Here is a 23,804-nt window from a genome sequence, read left to right as displayed (position 1 = left end):
AGATAAGGAAAGTGAAACTTCCTTTGTCATCCATCCGCACCCTCCTCTTCCATGCCAGGTCCCTGTGGGGCAAAGGTTACAAAGACGGCTAAGACACCATCCCTGCTGGGAAGAATGACACGTCAGGGGTGGCACAGAGGCCGGGGAAGGGCTCACAGCTGGGGGGATGAGGGGTCAGGGAAGGTGGGCTCCCTGTCAGTGATGGAGGGCAGCTGCCCCACACCCACCCTTCCTGCCCCATCCTCTCCTCCTGGTTAACAGAGTCCTGGTGAGTCCCCCAGGGTCAGGGTCCAGGGAACACAGACGGGACAATCTCTCCCTGCAGTCCTCACTCACGGAGGGCTCGGCCGGACTCCAGAGGACGAGGAGCAGAGAGGTGCAGGGGACATTAGGGTGCAGGGGAGGGGTGCAAAAGCCAGGGACTCAGGTATGGGACTGGGGTTGGGAACAGCAAGCACTCTGGAGCCTGAACTTGCAAGGAGGAGATAGTGCTGACTGGGGCGTTGGAAGGCAAAGGACATCCCACTCCGGACTGACCTCCCAACATCCACGGACAGCTGGCAGGACGGCAAAGCTGCACCTGACAAGCAGGCAGTTAGAACAGCTGTGTCCACTCGCTGTTACCTCAGTCCCTCAGCCCTGTCCCTGTGCTTCCCCCCTCCCATCTCCCCATTTTACAGCTGAGAAGGCCAGAGCCCAGCAGAGGTAGGTAACTGACCTAAGGCTAGATAAGAGGCCAAGCCAGGATTGGTCCCAAGTCTTCCAGGCTCCACGCTGTGCAAAGGGAGGATTTCCCATCCGGTTTGTCTTTGGCAGGAAGGATGTAGGCACACCCCAAACATGCCTGATGGCCTGACGTGGCCGTTCACGTTTCAGTATTTAAACACACACGTGTGTGCGTGCTGCCGTGACGTGTCCTCCAGTATCCTTTTCTCTTTAGAACTCTTCTTCCTGTATTTTTAGTTGGCTGCTTGTCAGTCAAACAACATTTGGAAGCCCTATGTGAGAAAAGCCGTAAAATTGGTACATGATAGAGGATAAAGAGATGCTTTCCCCTGCTGTACAAGAGATAATTTAGTGTAGTGGTCAGGGCACAGCGTGGCCTTGAGCAATGACTGGGCCTCTCTGGGTCTCAGTTGTCACATCTGAAAAGTGGGCGTGCTAGTAGAGATGCGGTGGGGATGCCGTATAAACCTTTAGGACTTAAACTGCTCTGTATGTGTTGGTTCTTATTTTATCCTGTCCTTTCGGCTTTGTCTGGGCAAGGTACAGTTAGTGAGGTCAAGATCACAGGTTGACCTGTGTGTAGACTAGTTAGTTTTGCAGGAACAAAACAGAACTCAGAAATGCCCAGCGTTGTGAGGCCGGCATCTTGTACTGGCCTGCATGATGTCCACACCCTGGCTGGCCTCCTGGCCTAGGAATGGGTGGAGGCTGTGGGAGTGCAGGATGTTGGCCCTCGTGACCAAGCCAGCCGCCCCCAAGGCCACTGTTGCCCTGATGCTTAGCCAGAGGCTTAACCAGGTCTCTGCAGAGCCCCGTCCAATCCAAAGTGGCTTTGAAACAGCCCCTCCCTCTCCAGGTCCAAAGTGGCACTCGAGCTCCACATGCATGGGCAGAGGCAGGCTTCACCAGAAACTGCATCTGTGCTGAGGGCTTCGGGGACAGAGTTCCTGGGCCGCCAGTGGCAAGCTGGGGTGGTTGGGGGCCTGAAGCTATGAACGGTTGGTGACACGCAAACCGGGTTGGTGGCAGACTGGGGTAAAAGTGATCTTTGTCTTCCCCAGTCAGGGTGGACCTGTTGTGGCCATGGCTCTCTGAATAACCCCGCCTATGTCATTGATCCTTTAAAATCAGGAGCCTGGGGCTCCGAGAACATCCTGGTTGCCCAGGCTTCCTTCTTTTAAGCAATCTTTTTGTGTAACGATCAAGGAATCTTCACAAGGGCTTGTAGAGCAGCTGACTGGTTCAGGGCAGCCCTTTAAGTAGGTTCCATAGGAGGCGAGAGTTCTGAGAAAACCTCACAGCCAGCGGGGCCAAGTGTGTGACTCTGCCAGGCGGGCGCGGCGGCAATGCCAGCTGGCCGAGCACTCCCACCGGGTGGATTACACAAGATCCAGTTGTTTGTTCTTCCTTGAACCCCTCAGGTGGATTTCTTGACATAGACTTTACCAAGCGGGAAGACAAAAAACAAAACAAAAAAACGTGCTTCCCCGAAACCCAAAGCCCTGCTGGCGGGAGGGAATGCTGCCCTGACTAGGGGGCCTTTCTGGGTCCTTTTTCTTTTTTTAACCAATGTCGGTTTCTTGTTTTAATTTTTATTTATTTATTTATTAGTCTATTTATTTATTTATTTCTGGCCGCTCTGCGCGGCTTGCGGGATCTCAGTTCCCTGATCAGGGATTGAACCAGGACCACGGAAGTGAAAGCCCGGAATCCTAACTACTAGGCCACCAGGGAACTCCCAGTGGGTCTTTGCGGGCCTTGCTTTCTCTCAGGGTCCCCTGAGGACAGAGCACTTCACGTCGTGAAGCAGTGGAACAGCCCAGCTTCTCCCAGGGTTCACTTTTTTTTTTTTTAATTTTTATTGGCATACAGTTGCTTTACAATGTTGTGTTCGTTTCTTCTGTACAGCAAAGTGAATCGGCTCTATGTATACATATATGCCCTCTTTTTTGGATTTCCTTCCCATTTAGGTCACCGCAGAGCACTGAGTAGAGTTCCCCGTGCTTTGCAGTAGGTTCTCATTAGTTATCTATTTTATACGTAGTATCAATAGTGTATATATGTCAATCCCCATCTCCCAGTTCATCCCACCCCCCCTCCCAGGGGTCACTTTAACGTAGAAGAAGTGGCTGTGGGACAGCCTGCCAGGTACAGTGCAGAGGTCACCACCAACAACCAGGCCAGAGATGGAGGCAGGATAGGAATTTGACAGGGAGATGCCACACACAGTCACTTTGGAAGCAAGATGGCCAGCCTTCTACCCACTCTTTCAATGTTCTTGGACTTATTCCACAGACTCTTCAAAGTGCTCAAGATAACGCAGCTCCGTGGCAGGCCTTCCTTCCTTCCCACCTGTTGGTCTGTGTAGCCTTTGCATGGGTCAGGGACTGGCCAGTCCTACGGCTGATCTGGCATGGGCATCCTGCCCGAGTGAGCCAGGAAGAGATAGGAAAGATGAGAAAATATATTTTGGAGTGGAGGAAACTGAGAAATTCTAAATCAGTAACCCATTGAGGTTTTTTAGTATTATTATTGGGATAAAATACAGTTTACCATCTCATTCATTTTTAAGTGTACAGTTTGTAATGTTAAGTACATTCACACTGTTGTGCAACCGTCACCACCACTCATCTCTAGAACTCTTTCATCTTGTAAAACTGAAGCTCTATTCATTAAACTCTAACTCCCCATGCTCTCTCCCCCAGCATCCCGTAATCTACTCTCTGTCTCTATGAATTTCACTGTTCCAGGCACCTCATATAAGTGAAATCCTACAGTATGTGTCATTTTGTGGCTGGCTTACCTCACTGAGCAGAATGTCTTCAAAGTTCATTCGTATTGTAGCCTGTGTCAGGATTTCTTTCCTTTTTCAGATGGAATACTATTCCATTGTATGTATAGACCACATTTTGTTTATCCATTCATCTGTCGATGGACACTTATTTTGTTTCCACGTATTTTAGAGAAATGGCTATTGTGAATAATGCTGTTATGAACATTGGTTTACAAATATCTGTTTAAGTCCCTGCCTTCAATTCTCTGGGACAACCTGATTAAAAAATCGATGCCAGGGCCCTTCTGAGAATGACTCCAGCCAGCCCTTCTGGCTTCCTTATCATTCCTTCCGCACATGCCCTGCGCCTGCCCAGGCTCTTCCTTCCACCCAGAGACACTCAGGACCAGCTCCTGTGCCCCCTCCTCTGGGATGGAGCCTTTCCAGGGACCACACCCCCTGCCCTGGGTGATGCTTTTCTCTGACACCTCCCACCGCTTTGTGCTTCAGTGACAGCAGCACCTGGTCCATGTGCTGTCATCATCCACTTACCCATGATCTTCAGCTTAGCTTTCCTATGAGATCCCCATCCTCTGGTGGGCAGGGAACCAGCTTCCTCAAGTCTTCCTTGAATGAAGTCAAGTGTTATAGAGAAGAGTGATTGATTCAATTTAATGAGCCCAACTGAATAAAAGTTTAGACTGTTCTATTTTAATTGTGCCTCAGCCATTACTCTAAAATGGTTTCTACAAGCTACCTTCAAATGCATGAACACACGAAGCAAGGCTTGGGAGAAGAGTCACCAAGCTGCTGACGAGGATGGCTTCTTGGGGGGCACACTGGACAGAGTGGGGAGGTGTCAGGAGGGGCGCTTCCACTGCTGATTTTGCACACTTTGGTATATTTTGAATTTGTTAACCACAAAAATGAATTTATTTATTACTTGCAAAAGTTAAGCAATAAAAAATGCAAGGAGTATACTCCAATGTAAAATTATTTACAATATGAGATCATTTCCATTCCTTCACTAGGAGGAAAGTTAAACTCAACAATGTAAGAGCAAAATGAATTTCTGTTCCCAGGGCGGTGCCATTTCCCCTGTAGGACATACCTAGTGATGGGTGCCTTTTTCCAGCATGTGTTGCTTATTTGACCTGTTAATGCTCTCTGCGCTCTTTGCTTTACTTGTTCTTCTCCCCACCTCAGGCCTCACCCAGGCTTCCTGAGACCACCCTCAAGAGTGTCTGCTCCCAGCCCCTTGGCCTCCTGCCTCTGTGCCCATGTCCCCATGACATAGTCACTCCCTTATGTGTCTGCTCCTCGTTCTCCACCAGAATGAAAGTCCACATGTCTGGGGACGGCATCCAGCTGTCCCCAGAACAGGGAGGCACTGAGAATTTTGTGTTGAATAAACAAGTATTGACTGAGGTCATGCTTTGTGCCTTTGCCAGGAGATATGCAGGCTGAATCAGACAGGGGAGTGTGGGGACACAGTGACTTCTTTTTATTGAGATATCATTCACATGACGTAAAACTCACCCTTTATTTATTTTTTTAAAATATTTTATTGAAGTATATTTTACACGAATTGAAACAGAGATCTTTTGTTTTTTTCTTTTTTTTTGGCCACGCGGCATGCATGATCTTAGTTCCCTGACCAGGGATCAAACCTGCGCCCCCTGCAGTGGAAGCACAGAGTCTTAATCACTGGACCGCCAGGGAAATCCCAAAACTCACCTTTTAAAAGTGTACAAAGCAACGGCATTTAGGACATTCACAAAGTTGTACCATCCCCACAATCTAATTCCAGAATATTTTCATCACTCCAAAATAGAAACTTCATATCCATCGCAGTTAAACCCCACTCCTCCCCCGCCTCAGCCCCTAGCAACCACTAATCTGCTTTCTGTCTCTATGGATTTACCTGCTCTGGACATTTCATATAGGTGGAGTCATACAATATGTGTGTGGCCTTTTGTGACTGGTTTCTCTCACTTAGTATGTTTTCAAGATTCCTCTGTGTTATAGCATGTATCAGTACTTCACTAATTTTATGGCTGAATAACATTCCATTGTATGGATATACTACATTTTGTTTATCCATTTTTCAGCTGATGGATATTTGTGTCATTTCCCCTTTGGGGCTATTATGAATAATGTTGCTATGAACATTAATTCATATACAAGTTTTTGTGTGGATATATATTTTCAATTTTTCTGAGTATATACCTAGGAGTGGAACTGCTGGGTCATATATGGTAACTCGATATTTAACTTTTGAGAAACTTCCAAATTGTTTTCCACAGTAGCTGCACTATTTTTTATTCCCATCGGCAATGTATAACGGTTCTAATTTCTCCACAACGTCACCAACACTTATATTTTCCATCTTTGGTTTTTATTGTAACCATCCTAGTGGATGTGAAATGGTATTTCATTGTACTTTTGATTTGCATTTCCCTAATGGCTAATGATGTTGGGCATCTTTTCGTGTGCTTATTGGATATTTGTATATTTTCTTTTTTAATTAATTAATTTATTTTTGGCTGCGTTGGGTCTTCATTGCTGCACGCGGGCTTTCTCTAGTTGCGGCGAGCGGGGTCTACTCTTAGCTGTGGTGAGCGGCTTCTTAGCTGTGGTGAGCGGCTTCTCATTGCGGTGGCTTCTCTTGTTGAGGAGCACGGGCTCTAGGCACGCGGGCTTCAGTAGCTGTGGCACGCAGGCTCAGTAGTCGTGGCTCACGGGCTCTAGGGTGCAGGCTCAGTAGTTGTGGCTCACGGGCTTAGTTGCTCGGCGGCATGTGGGATCTTCCCGGACCAGGGCTCGAACCCTTGTCCCCTGCATTGGCAGGCGGATTCTTAACCACTGTGCCACCAGGGAAGTCCTGTATATTTTCATTAGAGAAACATCTATTCAGATAGATCCATTGTTTAATTGGGTCAGTTGTCTTTTTGTTGTTGTGTTCTAATTTTTTTATATATATATTCTGGGTACTAGTCCTTTATCAAATATGTGATTTCAAATATTTTCTCCCATTCTGTGGATTGTCTTTTCACTTTCTTGATAGTTTCCTTTGAAGCACAAAAGTTTTTAATTTTAATGAAGTTCGATTTATCTATATTTTCTTGGGTTGCTTGTGCTTTTGATGTCATTGAAGAAACCACTGCCTAATCCAAGGTCATGAAGATTTATGCCTGTGTTTTTTCTAAGAGTTTTATAGTTTTAGCTCTTACATTTGATCCATTCTGAGTTAATTTTTGTATATGGTATGAGGTAAGGGTCCAAATTCATTCATTTGCCCATAGATATCCAGTTGTCCTAGCATCATTTGTTGAAGACTATTCTTTCTCCCACTGAGTTGTTTTGGCACCCTTGTTGAAAACCAATTGACCATCAATGTATGGGTTTATTTCTAGATCATCTATTCTATTCCATTGATCAATATGTCTGTCCTTATAGCAGTACCACTTTATAGTGTGTTTTGGAATTGAAAAGTGGGAGTCCTCCAACTTTGTTCTTCCTTTTCAATCTTGTTTTGGCTATTCTGGGTCCCTTGCATTTCCATAACATTTTTGGATCAGCTTGTCAATAACTCCAAAAAAGGCAACTAGGATTTTGATAGGGATTGTGTTGAATCTATGGATCAATTTGGGGAGTACTGCCATCTTAGCAATATTAAGTCTTCCAATCCATAAGCACGGATGACTTTCCATTTGTTTAGGTCTTCTTTAATTTGCTTCAACAATGTTTTTGTAGTTGTTGTTGTGCAAATCTTTTACTTTGTGTGTGTGTGTTATAAATGGAATTGTTTTCTTAATTTTGTTTTTGGATTGCTTGTTGCTAGTGTATAGAAATGCAATTAATTTTTGTAAACTGATCCTGTATCCTTCAACTTTGCTGAATTCATGTATTAGTTCTAACAGGTTTTTTTGTGTGTAGGTCTTAATTCCTAAGGATATTCTATATGCAAGATCATATCATCTGCAAACAGATAATTTTACTTCTTTCTTTCAGAAAATGCTGATGCTTTTTTGTTCGTTTGTTTTTCCTTGCCTAATTGCTCTAAGTAGAACCTCTAGTAGAATAGAAGTGGTGAGAGCAGAAATCCTTGTCTTGTTCCTGATCTTAGGGGGAAAGCTTTCAGTCTTTCACCATAGAGTATTATGTTAGCTATGGGTTTTTATAGATGCCCTTTATTAGATTGAGGAAGTTCCTTTCTATTTTTAGTTTGGTAAGTATTTTCATCATGAAAGGTGTTGGATTTTTGTCAAATGTTTTTTCTGAAGCTATTGAGATGATTATGTGGTTTTTGTTCTGTATTTTATTAATCTGGTGTATTATATTGATTGATCTTCATATGTTGAACCACCCTTGCATTCCTGGCATAAATCCCACTTGGTCATGGTGTATATTCCCTTTTATATGTTGTTGGATTTGGTTTGCTAGTATTTTGTTGAGAATTTTGTGTCTCTATCATGAGGGATATTCGTTAGGGCCTAGAATGTTATGTTCTTGTGATGTCTTTGTCTGGTTTGGGCATCAGGAAGTGACTTAATACAAAATCCAAAGCAAAACACACAGAAGAGAATGATAAATTTCCAAGGATTTTGCAAGAAATAAAGGCAAATCAGCATATATTGGGTACCTGTGACACATCAGATACTCTGCCTAGCAGCTTCCCTTAGGTCAAAAGAAAACAACACAGACAAACTGGGTCTTGGAGAGTGAAAAGAACAGGAATAGAGACAGGAGAGCAGGCAACCCAGAGGGAGGGACCCAAGGAGGCAAATGTGCGGAGAGAGGGCCTTATGGGGTGGAAAGACGTGAGTTGTCCAGTTTGCCTAAGATATAGTGGGAACATGTAAAGGGGTATAACTTGGTTGAATAATGTCCCCCTAAATCCATGTCCACTGGGAACCTCAAAATTCCACCTTATTTAAAAAGAGGGTCTTTGCAAATGTAATTAGTTATGCTGAGGCCATTCTGGATTAGGGTGCACCCTAATCCAGTGACTTATAAGAAGAGAAAACGGGGACACAGAGACCCACACACAGAAGGAAGAAGGCCATGTGAAGACAGAGGTAGAGACTGGAGTGATGTATCATAGGGGTCCCCAACCCCTGGGCCATGGACTGCTATTGGTCTACAGCCTGTTAGGAACCCGACCGCACAGCAGGAGGTGAGCAGATAGCGAGCGAGCAAGCAAAGCTTCATCTGCCACTCCCCATCACTCGCATTACTGCCTGAGCCATCCCCCCACTACCAACAACCACCCCCCACCTTCCGTGGAAAAATTGTCTTCCACGAAACCGGTCCCTGGTACCAAAAAGGTTGGGGACCGCTGATGTATCACATGCCAAGGAAAGCCAAGGATTCCACCAAAAGCTGGAAGAGGCAGGGAAGGATCCTCCCTTAGACCTTCACAGGGAGCTTGGCCCTGCTGACACCTTGATTTTGGACTTGGCGTCTCCAGAACTGGGAGAGATAAATTTCTATTGCTCAAAGCCATACAGTGTGATGCAGTAATACAAGGAGGAACAGGCAAAGATGAGCTGAGGTTAACTTGTGGAGTGTATCACGTGCCAGGCTGAGGACTGGGGCTTTACTGGCAGACAAAATCTGACTGCTGACGGTTTCAGATCCAGGAGCATGGGGCAACGGGGAGCAGTAGGTATGTTTTTCAGGGACATTCTTTAAGAGATGCTTTTTAAAATAGAATTTTGTTTTCCTCTGTATCTTCCTTTTAAGTTGTTGCCGTTGTCTCTGGAAGTCACACACCATAGGAGTCAGGAGTTTGAGCTTTGGATGAGCCATGCCTGGCCCATCCCTGCTCTGCCATTTACCATCTGTGAAATTTGAGGGTGATGTTCCTGGCCTCAGTCTATTTAGCTATAAAATGGGGTTAATAATATCTCCTTCATAGTGTTGGTATGAGAAAGTCTTTAAAGCAATCAGCAGAGCTCCTGGCACATAGGAAACCTCAAATAAAGGGTAACTGTGATGATAATTGGTCCTTGATACCTCACTTTTTCTTTCCTTTTTTTTCTTTTTGAAATTATCCTTATTGGTTTTGCAATATAAAAGCTAATATGGACTTCTTGTTTAAAAAAAGATAGAAGATTAGCTTATTGTTTCTGATTATCAAAATGATACATTATTCCTTTTAGAAAATGTGTAAGATAAAGAACAAGATGAAAATAAACTATAATGCCATCTAGAGATGATCTTTATTGTAATTTTGGTGTAGTTTTCTACTCATATATTTATGTAGATTTAAAATATTTATAAATATACATTATATACAAAACCATATTGTATCATTTCATATAATTTTTCATCCTACTTTCTTCATTCAACATAATAGCATTTTCTTTGGTCATTAAATACTTTTATAAAATGTTTTATAGTAGCTTAATGGCATTGTATCATATGCATGTGCCACAATATATTAAAATATCCCTTATTGCTAGAAAGTAGGTAATAATACTGAGTTGAATATTGGTATTTTTTACAACTTTATTGAAGTATAATTGAGGTACAATAAATTGCATATATTTAAAGTGCACAACTTGCTGAGTTTTTTTTTTTTTTTTTTTTTAACATCTTTATTGAAGTATAATTGCCTTACAATAGTGTGTTAGCTTCTGCTTTATAACAAAGTGAATCAGTTATACATATACAATATGTTCCCATTTCTCTTCCCTCTTGCATCTCCCTCCCTCCCACCCTCCCCATCCCACCCCTCTAGGTGGTCACAAAGCACCGAGCTGATCTCCCTGTGCTATGCGGCTGCTTCCCACTAGCTATCTATTTTACATTTGGTAGTGTATATATGTCCATGACACTCTCTTACCTTGCTGCGTTTTGACATACGTACGCTGGTGAAACCATCACCACCATCAAGATAATGAACCTCCATCACCCCCCAAACTTTCCTGTGTCCCTTTGTAACCCATGCCTCCCTCTAGCCCCTACCTCAACAATGACTTATCTGCTTTCTATCACTGTAGATTAGCTTGCGTTTCCTAGAACTTTATATAAACGGAATGCCCGCAGTATGTTTTTTTTTGTTCTGGCTTCTTTCACTCAGCATAGTGATTTTCTGATATATCTACATTGTTGTGTATATCAGCAGTTGATTCACTTTTATTGCTGAGTCTGATCCCATGGCATGTATATATCACGATTTGTTTATCCATTCACCTGATGATAAACACTGGGTTGTTTCCAGTTCTTAGCTATTACAAATAAAACTGCTACAAACATGGTGTAGATGTCTTGCATATGGACATAATGTTTGGATTTCTCTTGGTAAATACCTGGGAGTGTAATGGCTGGGTCATATGGTAGGTGTGTGTTTAACTTTTTAAGAAACCGCCAAACTGTTTCCCAGAGTGGTTGTACCACTTTACATTCCCATCAGCAGTGTGTTCCAGTTCCTCCCTATCCTCGTTAGCACTTGGTATAGTCAGTCTTTTAAATTTTAGCCATTCTCACAGGTGTGTAGGGGTATCTCATTGTGGTTTTAATTTGCATTTCCCTGATTACTAATGATGCTGAATATCTTTTCGTGTATAGTCTAGCTTTTCTCACTTAACATAATACATTTCAGATTCATCCATGTTGTGTGTATCAGTGGTTTCTTCCTTTTTATTGCTTAAGTGTATTCCACTGTATAGTTGTACTGCTGTTTGCTTATCCATTCAGCAGCTGAAAGAAATACCTGTTGATTCTTGCTGTTGCAATTATGAAAAAACTGCTATAAACGTTCATACACCGATCTGTGTGTGAACACTTTTCATTTCTCTTGGAGTGAGATTGATAGGTTGTATGGTAAGTGTATGTTTGACTTTATAAGATACCGCCAAACTATCTTCCAAAGTGGCTCTTTCATTTTCTATTCCCACCAGCAAAATACGAGCGTTCCAGTTGCTCTGCATCCTGGCCAGCACTCTGTAACATCAGTTTTCATGTGTTTGTTTTTTAATCATTCTAATAGGTGTGTAGTGTGTCACATTGTATCTCCTTATATCACATTGTGGTTTCCGTTTCCATTTCTCTCATGATCAATGATGTCATATGCTTATTTGCTTATTTGGTGAAGTCTTTTCAAATCTTTTGGCAATTTGAAAATTGTGTTGTTTGTTTTATTACTGAGCTTTGAGGGTTCTTTATATATTCTGGATACAAATCCTTGATCAGATATGTGTTTTACAAATATCTTTTCCCAGTCTGTGGCTTGTCTCTTTATTTTCTTAACAGTGTCTTTCAAAGATCAGAAGTTTTTCATTTTAATGAAGTCTGATTTATCACTTGTGTTCTTTTATAGATCATGCTTTTGGTATCACATCTAAGAAATATTTATCTAACAACACTATTGAGTTTTAAGAGTTCCTCATACATATTCTGGATACAAGTCTTTCATTGGATATATGTGTTATGAGTATTTTCTCCCAGGCTGTGGGATGCATTTTTATTTTCTTTAATGATGTATTTTGAAGAAAAGAGTTTTCAGTTATCTAATTTATTAATTATTTCTTTTATGTTTTGTGCTTTTTGTTTTGTAAGAAAACTTGGCCTATTCTAAGGTTGCAAAAGTATTCTTTTATGGATTCTTCTAGAAGTTTTAAAGTTTTAGGTATCACATCTAGGTCTGTGATCTATTTTGAGTTAATTTTTGTGCATGACATGAAGAAAGGGTTGATGTTAATTTTTTTTCATAGAGATATCCAGTTCATCTAACAACATCAGTTGAAAAGCTATTCTTTCTCCATTGAATTGTCTTTGCATCTTTGTCGATAATTAACTGATCATATTTGCCTATTTCTGGGCTCTATTTTGTTCCATTAGTTTAAAAGTTTGCTCTTTAAGCAATACCAGACTGCCTTGATTACTGTAGGTTTATAATAAGTCCTCCAACTTTCTTCTTCTTTTATTTATATTTGCTTTGGTTATTCTAGGTCTTTTGCATTTCCATTTGAATTTTAGAGTCAGCTTGTCAATTTCTACCCAGAAAATTCTGCTGGAATTTTGATTGGAATTGTGTTGAATCTGTAGATCTATTTGGCAAGATTGCCATCTTAACGATGTGACTGTTTCAACCCATGATCATGGTATATCTCTTCATTTATTTAGTTTTCCTTTAATTTCTCTCAGCAAGGTTTTATGTTTTTCAGTGTATAGGTCTTGAATGTCATTTGTTGGACTTATTCTAAGTATTTTTTTAATTAATTAATTAATTAATTTTAAAATTTATTTTTGGCTGTGTTGGGTCTTCTTTGCTGCATGCGGGCTTTCTCTAGTTGTGGTAAGCGGGGACTACTCTTCATTGTGTGGTGCGCAGCCTTCTCACTGTGGTGGCTTCTCTTGTTGCGGAGCATGGGCTCTAGGCACACACGGGCTTCAGTAGCTGTGGCACGTGTGCTCAGTAGTTGTGGCTCGCAGGCTCTAGGGCGCAGGCTCAGTAGTTGTGGCACACAGGCTTAGTTGCTCCACAGCATGTGAGATCTTCCCGGACCAGGGCTCACACCCTTGTCCCCTGCATTGGCAGGTGGATTCTTAACCACTGCACCACCAGGGAAGTCCCTATTCTAAGTATTTTATATGGGCTTTTTGCTACTATAAGTGGAATTTTTTATTTATTACATTTTCCAATTATGTGTTACTAGTCTTTAATAATACAATTAAGTTTTCTACATTAACCTTTATTTTATAACTCTGCTAAATTCACTGATTAGTTCTAATAGTTGTTTTGTAAATTCCATGGGATTTTTCATGTAAACAATTATATCATCTGCAAATGGGGACAGTTTTACTTCTTCTTTTCCAATATTTATGTGTTTCAGTTTCTCTTCTTGCCTCTTGCTGAGTGTAGAGCCTCCCAATAGTAGGCGGAAACAATTCAGTCTCCTACCATTGAATATGATGTGAACTGTAGAATGTCTGCAGGTGCCCTCTATCAGACTGAAGTGGTACCCTTCTATTCCTAGTTTGCTGACAGCTTTTATCCTGAATGATCAATAGATTTTTGTCAGAGGCTTTTTCTGTGTCTATTCACATACATATTTTTTGTAGGTATCTCTGGCTGTTTTCTTAGGATCAATATCTGGAAATGAAAGTAAAGGGTCAAAATACATAAACATTTTTAAGCCTTTTGCATCCGATTTCCTAACTGCCATTGAGAGAAATCTGAACAGCATACAGTGCCCCCAGCTGTGCAAGAGTGTTTCCCCAAACCCTTACTTACACTGTATTTCATAACTTTTTAATTATGCCAATTTCATAGACCTCCCCTCAAATTGTATCTTGTTTCCATTTGCATTTATTTCATTACTCTGGACATGAAAATTTTATTGGTTAGTTGTATTTATTCTTTAGTGATTTGTTTTTTCTTGTACCTTTGCCATTTTTTCTGTTGGGCATTCATTTTTTTAAATTTACATACTTTTTCTGTATTAAAGATATTAATCCTTGTCATATATACATCCCAGTTTGTTCTTTGGCTTTTCATTTTAATAGACTTTATCTTTTAGAGCAGTTTTAGGTTCATAACAAAACTGAGGGGAAAGTACAGAGATTTCCCATATACCCCTGCCCTTACACATGCAAAGCCTCCCCATTACCAACATCCCCACCAGAGTGGTACATTTGTTACATTGGATGAACCTACAGTGACACATCATTATCCTGCAAAGTCCATAGTTTACATTATGATTCACTCTTGTACATTGCATGGGTTTTAAGAAATGTAATATAATGACATGTACCCACCACTATAAGGTCATACAGAGTAGTTTCACTGCCCTAAAATTTTTCTGTGCTCCACCTATTTACTGCTTCCCACTCCCCCCAATCTCTGACAACCAGGATCTCTGACAAAAGGATAGTGATCCTTTTACTATCTACATAGTTTTGCCTTTTCCAGAATGTCATAGAGTTGGAATCATATAGTATGTTTCCAACTCTGCCTTTTCAGATTGGCTTCTTTCACTTAGTAATACGCACTTAAGTTTCCTCCATGTCTTTTTCATGGCTTGATAGATCATTTCTTTTTATCGCTGAATAATATTCCATTGTCTGGATGTACCGAAGTTTGTTTATCCATTTACCTACCAAAGGACATCTTGGTTGCTTCCAAGTTCTGGCAATTATGAGGGGACACCAAAGGGTGGCATTATTTCCAGCCCTCCTCCCCCAATCCTCCCCACCGCCATTCCACATGCACACAGCACAATTTCTGAAACCTGCACACCCTTCCCAACACGCTGTGTCCTGCTCACCCCACGGGGCAGGCCAAGGTTTGCAGAAACCAGATCCAGGATGGACACTACCTCCGACAGAGTCCAGGGTAAAGGCTCCTGCTCCCCTGCTGTGGTGGAAGGACTGGGGCCCTGAGGTGAAGGAGCCCCAGAGAGAGGGCCCCCCACAGAACTTCTGGCAGCAACTTGCCTCCAGGCAAAAGTCTGCTTAAACCCTTTTACAACGCCTGAGGGGGAAATTATTTGCATTAATTAATTGACTGACTAATTAATTCAAGACACTATACTTGGGACCTACAGCTGGGGTTCCATCGACTTACTGTTCAACTGAATCAAAAGGCTCAGAAGGAAGAAAAGCAAGAGCCAACTTAGAAGTTTGGATTTTTAAAAATGTTAGAGTCTGGCCGCAATGTCTCTGACCTTGAGAACCACAATTCAATAATTTTGGAGGAAGGGACTTCCCTGGCGGTCCAGTGGTTAGGACTCCGTGCTTCCACTGCAGGGCGCATGGGTTAAATCCCTGGTCAGGGAACTAAGATCCTGCATGCTCCTCGTCATGACCAAAAAAAAAAAAAACCCAAAAATAATAATTTTGGAGGTTTCTTCCTTCCTGCTCGAGCTTTTTCTGAAAACAGACACTTCCCATATATATCAGTTATCTATAGCCCCGTAACAAAGGACTCCAGAACTTAGCAACTTAAAACCAGCATCTTCAGTTTGCTCACAGGTCTTCCCGTTGGGCTGGGCCAAGTCAGGCTGTTCTGCTGGGTGCCCTGGGGCTTCCTCAGGCAGCTGTCACCAGCTGGGAGCTCAGCCATGTGGAGGGTCTGAAATGGTCTCTGTCCGTGAGGTCTGGGGACTCTGATGCTGTCAGCTGAGTCTCTCTCTCCTTGTGGTCTCTCATCATTTGTGCCTGGGCTTCCTTACATGGTGGCAGGAGTATACCAAGAGTGAGAATACAGAAGGTTCTTGAGGCCAGGCTCTGGAGCTCATAGAATGTCACTCATACCACATCCTATTGGCCAAAGCCACTCGAAAGGCCAGCCCAGATTCAGAGGTGGGGAAACAAACACCACTCTAGGAATTTGGGGCCATATTTAATCTCCAACTCTGTGCCTGACATTGCAGGAGTTGCCAGATGGACAAAGAACACACTTGCTATGTTTTGCTGTGGCAGAGCTTGCTTTTCTTATTCATTTCTGTTTTGCATTTTGGTGATCTTCAGAAAGAAATGCTATATTTCTTAGAGTTTAGCATCTTCTCCCTCTACCTATAAAACATTTTTAACTTATAGCATATTGGGAGTTATTGCCTTAGATAAACCATCCTTATAATTTTAATGTACCACACAATAATTTTACGAACAAGCCAAATTACATGCCGCACATTTGAGTATTCTTAAAACCAAATTGCTCTGCATGTGTAAAAAGATAAAAAATAAAAATTATACATATTTCAATTTTCCCAAGATTTTATTTCCATTTTTTTTCTATGACTTCAAAATTCCCAGACATTTAACACTTTCATCCCAGGCATGAGTATTAAATCTCTGTGTTCTGCGCCAGGCTTGTGCTGAGAGCTGGGGATGCAGAAGAGCGAACGAGATACGGCCCAGCAAACGAGATACGTCCCTTAACCCCATGGCAATGGGTCTTGAGGTAGAAACAGATGTGGCCCTAGGTGACCTAGATGACTGTACAGTCATCTGCTATGACAGGCCCTAAATAACAGAGAACGAAGTCTTCTATCAACTTTGCTCCAGTTTGAACCGTGGAACCCCAGCTGTAGGTCCCAACATAATGTCTTGAATTAATTAATCAATCAGTTAATTAATGCAAATAATTTCCCCCTCAGGAGTTGTAAAAGGGTTTAGGCAGACTTCTGCCTGGGGGCAAGTTGCTGCAGGAAGGTGTTGGGAGGGCCTCTCTCCTGGGCTCCTTCCCCGCAGGACCCCAGTCCTTCCACCACAGCAGAGGAGCAGTGGCTTCGGCCGGGACTCTGCGAGAGCAAGTGTCCATCCTGGATCTGGTTTCTGCAAACCTTGGCCTGCCCTGTGGGGTGAGCGGGACGTAGCATGTTGAGAAGGGCATGCAGGTTTTGGAGGATCGTGCTGTGCGCGTGTGGAGTGGTGGTGGGGAGAACTGGGGGAGAGGGGCTGGAAATAATGCCACCCTTTGGTGGGCCCTCTCTGGCTGGGCTTGGAGGTGAGCCTGGATGGGCCGGCCCAGCCGGGGAAGCACGCCAAGCACATGCTCTCCGGCCACTGCAGCCTCATTGTTCAATAAGCAGATTATGAAATGCTGTGTGAAGCGGCATGGTGGGGGGCTGTCTTCAGACCTGCGGCTTGCCTTGTTTTGCAGACAGTCATTGCATAGTGCAGCCCTCGGGAAGACGGGGAATCCCTCAGCCTTTTTGGGTCCGAGTTTGCCGTGTGGCTGCGTACTTCAGCTTGTCTACCTACCCACCCATCTGGCTGTCTATCTTTACCTGAGTCTGTTTCCTGGGAGAGCGCAGGTGCCCCTCAGAAATGGGAGGACCTGGCTCAGCCCACTTCCTTAGGCAGGTGGGGAAGAACTGCACACCAGGCCCAGTGTTGTTCTAGAAGCAGCCAAGTTTCTAAAAAGGCCAGTCTTCCTCTTTGAGGAAGTTCCGAGTTAGAGGGATTGTGCTTGAACAATCCAGAGTAGCTTCATTTGGAGACCTGGTGCCCATCAGAGGAAGAGGTGCCTCAGGATTAATTGCCTCCGACACTTTTATGTTCTTGGCTGAAACAGGAAAGTGGGATAAAGTGATTGCAGTCTTACCTCTGTGGGATATCGGGGTTGGGATCCAGAACCGATGCTTGCCTTTGCTCTGGCGATATTTTAGCAGTCATCTGCTAGATGTCACTATTAAATCTCAAGAGACAGCATTTAACCTGTGGTGTAGCTGAATCCATGTAATAAAATATTTGGCAACTGAGGAGCCAAACAAAATTATTAATTTTTTAAAGAAGCAGAATAAGATAATGGGGTTGTATTGCTGAACTTTGAACTTAGAAGCAGTTAAAGACACTGGTGAAGACGTGGGCCACAAAGCTTGGGTTCAAATTCCAGCTCTACCACCTGCTAGCTGTGTGACCTTGGACAAGTTACTTAACCTTTCTGAGCCTCAATTCCTGTTTTGTACAATGGTGGTAATAACCGCCCATTTCCTAGGATTTATTGTGAAGCTTATATGTGATAAAAAGCACATGAAAAGTGATTAACACAGAGCTAAGTGTTTACTATTAGTATTAATAGTATTATAACCCAAATGTTTTCTTATGGAACCACTATTTTTTCAGGAAAATACTGAACCAATTTGAACCCATACGGAAGCCCCACGCTGTCTAAAATGGTCACAAAACAGCTTCTTTTAGTAAGCCCTGAAAACCAGGGTGCCCAGCACTGAGCACTGTTCATTCTACACGAAGCCATGTTATTATCTTCGCTGTGCAAAAGAGGAAACAAAGGCTCAGAGAGGCTTGGTAACTTGCCCAAGGTCACACAGCAAGGGCTCAAACCCAATCAGTAGGACCTCATCTGCCATTATGACAACCTAATATCTCTGTTGAGGTGAAACAAAATTTGATCACAAAAATGCTTTCCCATCCACATTAAAGTGTAATTGGGCAAGACCTATGATAGGATTCATTTGTTCATTCATTCATTCATTCATTCATGGGTGTCCGTGGACAGCCTCTATGTGCCCAGCGTGTTCGGCTATATCTCTGAGTGTGCATGCATGTTTAAATGGTTTCCCCAGCCCTCCCTGCCCTTCCCCCATGGCTGCGCAACAGAGAAACGTGTGGCCCTCACATGACTTGCTCCACCAGCTCCCCCTCCAGCGTGGACGCCCACCTGCAGTTTCCGGACAGCAGTGGCCTCCTGCAGCCCCCGCGCTGGGACGAGCCGCAGCGGGCCTGCGCCTTGGAGCAGATCTGCGGTGTGTTCCGAGTGGACTTGGGTCACATGCGCTCCCTCCGCCTCTTCTTCAGGTGAGGCCCTCTTGGCCATGTCCTGGAAGCTGCCTGTGTGCCGTGTCCCGGGGGGCCATGCTTGGGTCCAGCGCCCCTGCATCCCCAAACATTTGCTTCCCAACATCACTAGTCTCGTCAGCAGTGCCCCCTACGGCTGCCCCACAGGAGCTGGGTCTGGGTAGCTCCCAAACTCTTCCCTCTGCTTTCAGGCTGATGGTAAGCAGCTGTTGCTTGGAGCTCTGGTTTGGGGAAAGACGACGAACCAGGGCTACACAGAGAGCAGTTGCTGCAGGCTGCCCCCGGTCACCCACCCAGAGGCCCAGCGTGCTCAGAATAGGTCATGGCTTTCTAGAGGGAGGCACCCTTTCCTTCATTATGGGGAGCCATCCTTTTCAGTTCCCTGCCTAATGGCCACCTCATGTCTCTCTTCCTGAAAGGCAGGGTGGCCCAGCCGCAGGAAAGCACCAACCAAGACTGGTGCTTAGAAGAAGCAGGCGTGTCTCTGTGGGAGTTCCCAGACCCAGAGCCACATCCCGCCTTTCATGGAAGGGAAGCCAAGGTCGGGCGATGGCCCTGAGGCGTGTGTCGTGAATTTCCCCGGAGGATTCTCCCAGAGTACCTTCCATGCCTGATGGGGAAGCCTGCTGGAGGGGCGTCCCTTAGCGCCCGCCCCATCTGGGTTCAAAACCTGATTCCCCATCAGGGCATCCACCCCCAGGACTCCTGGAGAGAAGGGAGGATATGACCTGGCAGGCAAGGGTGGGGACAGAAGGCTGCTCTGGCAGGTCTCCTGGGAGTGAGGACAATACAACCTGGGGTCTCCCAGGAAGGGAGCTGCTTTGCCTTCTTCAGCAAAGGGGGTGATGGCTTCTGTTGGGGCATAATTCTGTCCCCTTGCCGCCAGCAGCCAGACTCCAGGGGGACTTTCTGTTTCCTGCCTCTGAGGTTGGCAATAGGGGCCTCTGATTATACTTGGAAATAAAAACCCATGTTTACATATTCATGGGTCTGTTCTCTTCCCCCCTCCGATGGCCACTCAGCGATGAGGCCTGCACCAGCGGCCAGCTGGTCGTCGCCAGCCGGGAAAGCCAGTACAAGGTGTTCCACTTCCACCACGGTGGCCTGGACAAGCTGCCCGACGTGCTTCAGCAGTGGAAATACTGCGCAGAGACGCACCTCAAAGACCAGGTAGCCCGGAGGAGGATTGGGGACTGCCCCCAGGGTGGGGAGGCCCTGCACCACCCCTGGAGGCACCTGGCTGCTGAGGCACCACACCCCCCCTCCCATTCCCCCCTCCCCTTCAACGGGGGCCCAGGACATTGGTTCTCTCCCCCAGAGACCCATGCCTCTCCGGTGTGACCCGTGGTGGCTGGGGGCCTACAGAGCAGCAATTTGGGATTTGAAACATGTGCCCAGGCTTCTTGTAAAGGCAGTACTCCGCACTTGAAAAATCATGTTTTGACAAGGCTTCCTGCCATATTTTGCTCAATCTACATACAAATGTAATAAGAGCTCTTTAATTATCTGGTTAAGATACTGTATGTGCTTATTAGAAACGGGCTGACTTTAAAATTCCCTTCCTTCCCACAGAGCCTCCTGCTGGCTTCCCTTATTACAGTAGCATGGCTTTTTTTTCCCCCTACATTGAACAACCTTTGATTTTTGAATTAAATGTCAGCTGCAGTTTTGCCCTGGATCCGTGACTGCCCGTGGAGACAACCTGACAGGCGGGCTCCCCGCTCGCAGAACAGCCATCCCTTTGTATGTGGCCAATCACATGTAATTTATTGCAGGCCCTCCCGGCAGAGGGAAGTTGGCCGTCCGAGGCATTAATTCCGTCTTTGCGGCGGGGCTGGAGGGAGAGTGGGGGGCCGGCGGTCGATGGGAGTGGGCCGGGAGCCGGGAGCGCGAGGGGGGACCATGGTAAGAGGACGGTATTTTCATTTGAATTGTGTCTAATTACACTTGCCGTTTAGGGGTTTGTATGCGGGGGAGAGGCGGCTCCCTCCTTTCGGAAGAGAGAGAGGAAGGCTTACATCCCGCGAAGAGCGCGGCTGGCTTCGAAAGCGAAGCGGCTGAGACACTGATCCCCAACTGTCCTCCCGTCCAGCAGGTCGCCGACGAAAAGACGTGCATGCAGTTCTCCATCCGACGCCCCAAACTGCCGTCTTCCGAGACGCACCCCGAGGAGAGCATGTACCGACGGCTGGACGTCGCGGCCTGGCTCCGCCACCTGAACGCGCTGGGCCAGGTGGAGGAGGAGTACAAGCTCCGCAAGGTGAGGCCCGATGTGCCCGCGGGGCCCGATTCAGGACCAGGGGTCGGGGCCGTGCCCACGGGCCGCCTCCGGGGGGTGCGTCCGCTGGTGCCAGAGCTGGCTGTGTGAACGCGCCCGATAGAGCAATCAAAGCCGCTGCGATGAAAAAGCAACCTCCGGAGCGGGTTTGGAGGACCCCGCGTCAGCCTGTATAGCAGAGCTCGCAGCCCGCGCCGCGATTCCAAAACCGGGATTAGGCCCTGACGTGAGAACGACAGGTTAATCTGAGTGCCGCACCAGGGGGGGCATTGACATTGAAATGAGCCTGGTTTGTGTCCTGTATGGGAATGGGGGGCCGGCACTTTCCCCTTCCAAACATGTGCAAATTGCAGCGATCTGAATCAAGGCATCAGTTGTCAAGAAGGCGCAGCAAAGCCACCAAAACACAGATCTCCGGGGATTTGGGGGTCCTTTGAGCGGCCCTGCTTTGGCCCCTCCCCAACTTTTGCCGCTTCCTCCAGGCCATTTTCTTCGGCGGCATTGATGTGTCAATCCGGGGGGAGGTCTGGCCCTTCCTGCTGCGTTATTACAGCCACGAGTCGACGTCGGAGGAGAGGGAGGCGCTGCGGCTGCAGAAGAGAAAGGAATACACCGAGATCCAGCAGAAAAGGTGACCGCGGCGACCGGCCGGGGCCCCCTCGAACCGCGGAGGGAAACGAAACCCACCCCAGCGCCGCGGAGGGAAACCCACCCCAGCGCCGCGGAGGGAAACCCACCCCAGCGCCGCGGAGGGAAACCCACCCCAGCGCCGCGGAGGGAAATGCCATTTGGAAAGGCAATTTGAGGTGCAATTCAGCATTGATAATATGTTCCGTGACCCATAGTTTCCTTGAAAAATGGGTCTCCCAGGACCGTGAGCGATGGGGCTGGATAAGTGCAGTTATTACCCCAGCGCCCGGCCCCGGGACTGGCTCTCTTTAGCTCGCATGTCAAGATTTTAGAATTCTTTTTCAACGTACTTAACGAGGCGCTGACATCCTCCCGCAGAACGCCGGGGTGGCGGGGATGTTTGGGGGGCGCTGGGACTGCTGAGGTCTGTTTGGGCCTCGCTGATCCCGCGGCTGCGGTCAGCTCTCTGTTTGGGACCCGTGAGGCCGAGTTAATGTTTGGAAAGCCTTGTGCACGCCCCCACCCCAGGTCAGTGGGAGCCGGAGGGTTTGCCAGCGGCCCCGGTTCCCATCTGGGAGCAGGGCTGGGCGGGACGCCCGCGCCAGCCGAGAGCGTATGTGCCGCTGGCTGACCGCCCCCCGCGGGCGCTCTGCTCCATGCCAGGCTCTCCATGACCCCTGAAGAGCACAGAGCGTTCTGGAGGAACGTGCAGTTCACCGTGGACAAGGACGTGGTACGGACAGATCGAAGCAACCAGTTCTTCCGAGGAGAAGGCAATCCCAATGTGGAGAGCATGAGGTACCCCCCGCCCCCGGGCCAGCATGGTTCCTCCCCCCTCGGTTTCACTCCCATCTGCCACCTCACCCCTCAGGCCTCAGCTGACCCTCTGGGAAGTGGACCAGCAGCAGCTTCTGCAGGGGTCAGGGGTCTTTCCTCCAGGTTCAATGCCCCAGAATCAGAGGGTCGTTAGCTATTTTAGGCAATGTCAGTGGGTCTCTTATTGTCCTAGAGACCCAGGGAAGGCCTGTAGGCCCCACCCGCTGGGCATCCACCAAGCCTAACCTTGCTTGTCTCACACCAGCCGTGGGCCAGCCTCCCCCTGAGTGTCTCTGTCTCCCATTGGGTGGTCTTCTGGATGATAAAGCCACACAGGGCTGAGGCTGGCATCTTTGACGTTCTGCTACCTCCTGGCAAATAATTGCACAAAATTAGCAGCCCATGGAAACGTTCCTGGCCAGCCCTCCCTTTGTCACAGGCAGTTGACAATTAAGAAAATCAGACCCACATTCCTCCTTGCCCTGCTCTCGAGGGGCTGGGCTGGTGAGTGGCTAATTGCAGGCCATTACCTTTCCCCAGGCTCTGGAGACGGTCCCAGAGCTGCCCTCCTTCCTCTGAGATCAAGGTGAAAGATGGGGGCCCGGACAGCCCAGTGTCTCCAGCCTGGGGTTCTACTGGCCTGCACAACACACCCTCTACTGACCTCCCTGCTCTCTGCACTGCGTCTCCAGGAGGATCCTGCTGAACTATGCGGTGTACAACCCAGCCATCGGCTACTCCCAGGGCATGTCGGACCTGGTGGCCCCCATCCTGGCCGAGGTCCTGGACGAGTCAGACACCTTCTGGTGCTTTGTGGGTTTGATGCAGAACACGATCTTTGTCAGCTCTCCTCGGGATGAGGACATGGAGAAACAGCTGGTGAGGCTCTCAGACGTGTATGGCTTGGCTGCTGTGGGTCAGCAAGCAGCAGAAAAGCCAGGGTCAGCCTTGCCGATGGACTATGGGGGGCTTAGCCCTGGGCCTCTGGGATAGGGCCAGCTCCCCCAGGAGGGACGCATGCTGTTCCCAGGTCCCAGGACATGTGTTGCCATCCCCACCTCACACTCCTGCAGGTCCAGAGTCTGGACTGTGCAGGGCCCTCCCCTTGTGGCTTCCCACCTCCCTGCATGTGGCATCCCAACCCAGGCTCCCTGGGAGACAAAGAAGGGGGGGTCCCTATCACACTTGACCCTGTGCTTTGTAAAATGGTTCCTCAGGTGCATCTGGGCCCCCTGCAGGGGTCCAACGTAGCCAGGGTTCTGGGGCTGGGAATGGGAGGGGCTCCTGAAACCACCTCGAGGCCCA

The 23,804-nt window shown here is 46.5% G+C and overlaps 1 protein-coding gene across 4 annotated transcripts in view; it reads left to right on the top strand.

The window, feature by feature from the left end:
• The window catches only part of TBC1D16 (TBC1 domain family member 16), an 83,496-nt gene that overhangs the window by 48,695 nt on the left and 10,997 nt on the right, over positions 1-23,804 (top strand). For 2 of the 4 annotated variants that reach the window (XM_059908677.1, XM_059908676.1), the window contains exons 4-9: positions 18,614-18,775; positions 19,798-19,945; positions 20,868-21,035; positions 21,536-21,684; positions 22,347-22,481; positions 23,192-23,378. In XM_059908677.1, coding sequence (XP_059764660.1) covers positions 18,614-18,775; positions 19,798-19,945; positions 20,868-21,035; positions 21,536-21,684; positions 22,347-22,481; positions 23,192-23,378 — 949 coding nt within the window. The remainder of the gene's footprint in view (positions 1-18,613; positions 18,776-19,797; positions 19,946-20,867; positions 21,036-21,535; positions 21,685-22,346; positions 22,482-23,191; positions 23,379-23,804) is intronic. The other 2 variants (XM_059908678.1, XM_059908679.1) reach the window with 2 other exon arrangements.

Source organism: Balaenoptera ricei, chromosome 20 (genome assembly GCF_028023285.1).
Source record: "Balaenoptera ricei isolate mBalRic1 chromosome 20, mBalRic1.hap2, whole genome shotgun sequence".
NCBI classification, from domain to species: Eukaryota; Metazoa; Chordata; class Mammalia; order Artiodactyla; family Balaenopteridae; genus Balaenoptera; species Balaenoptera ricei.
Note: the sequence above shows the minus strand (reverse complement) of the source record. Positions and strands in the feature narration are given on the sequence as shown.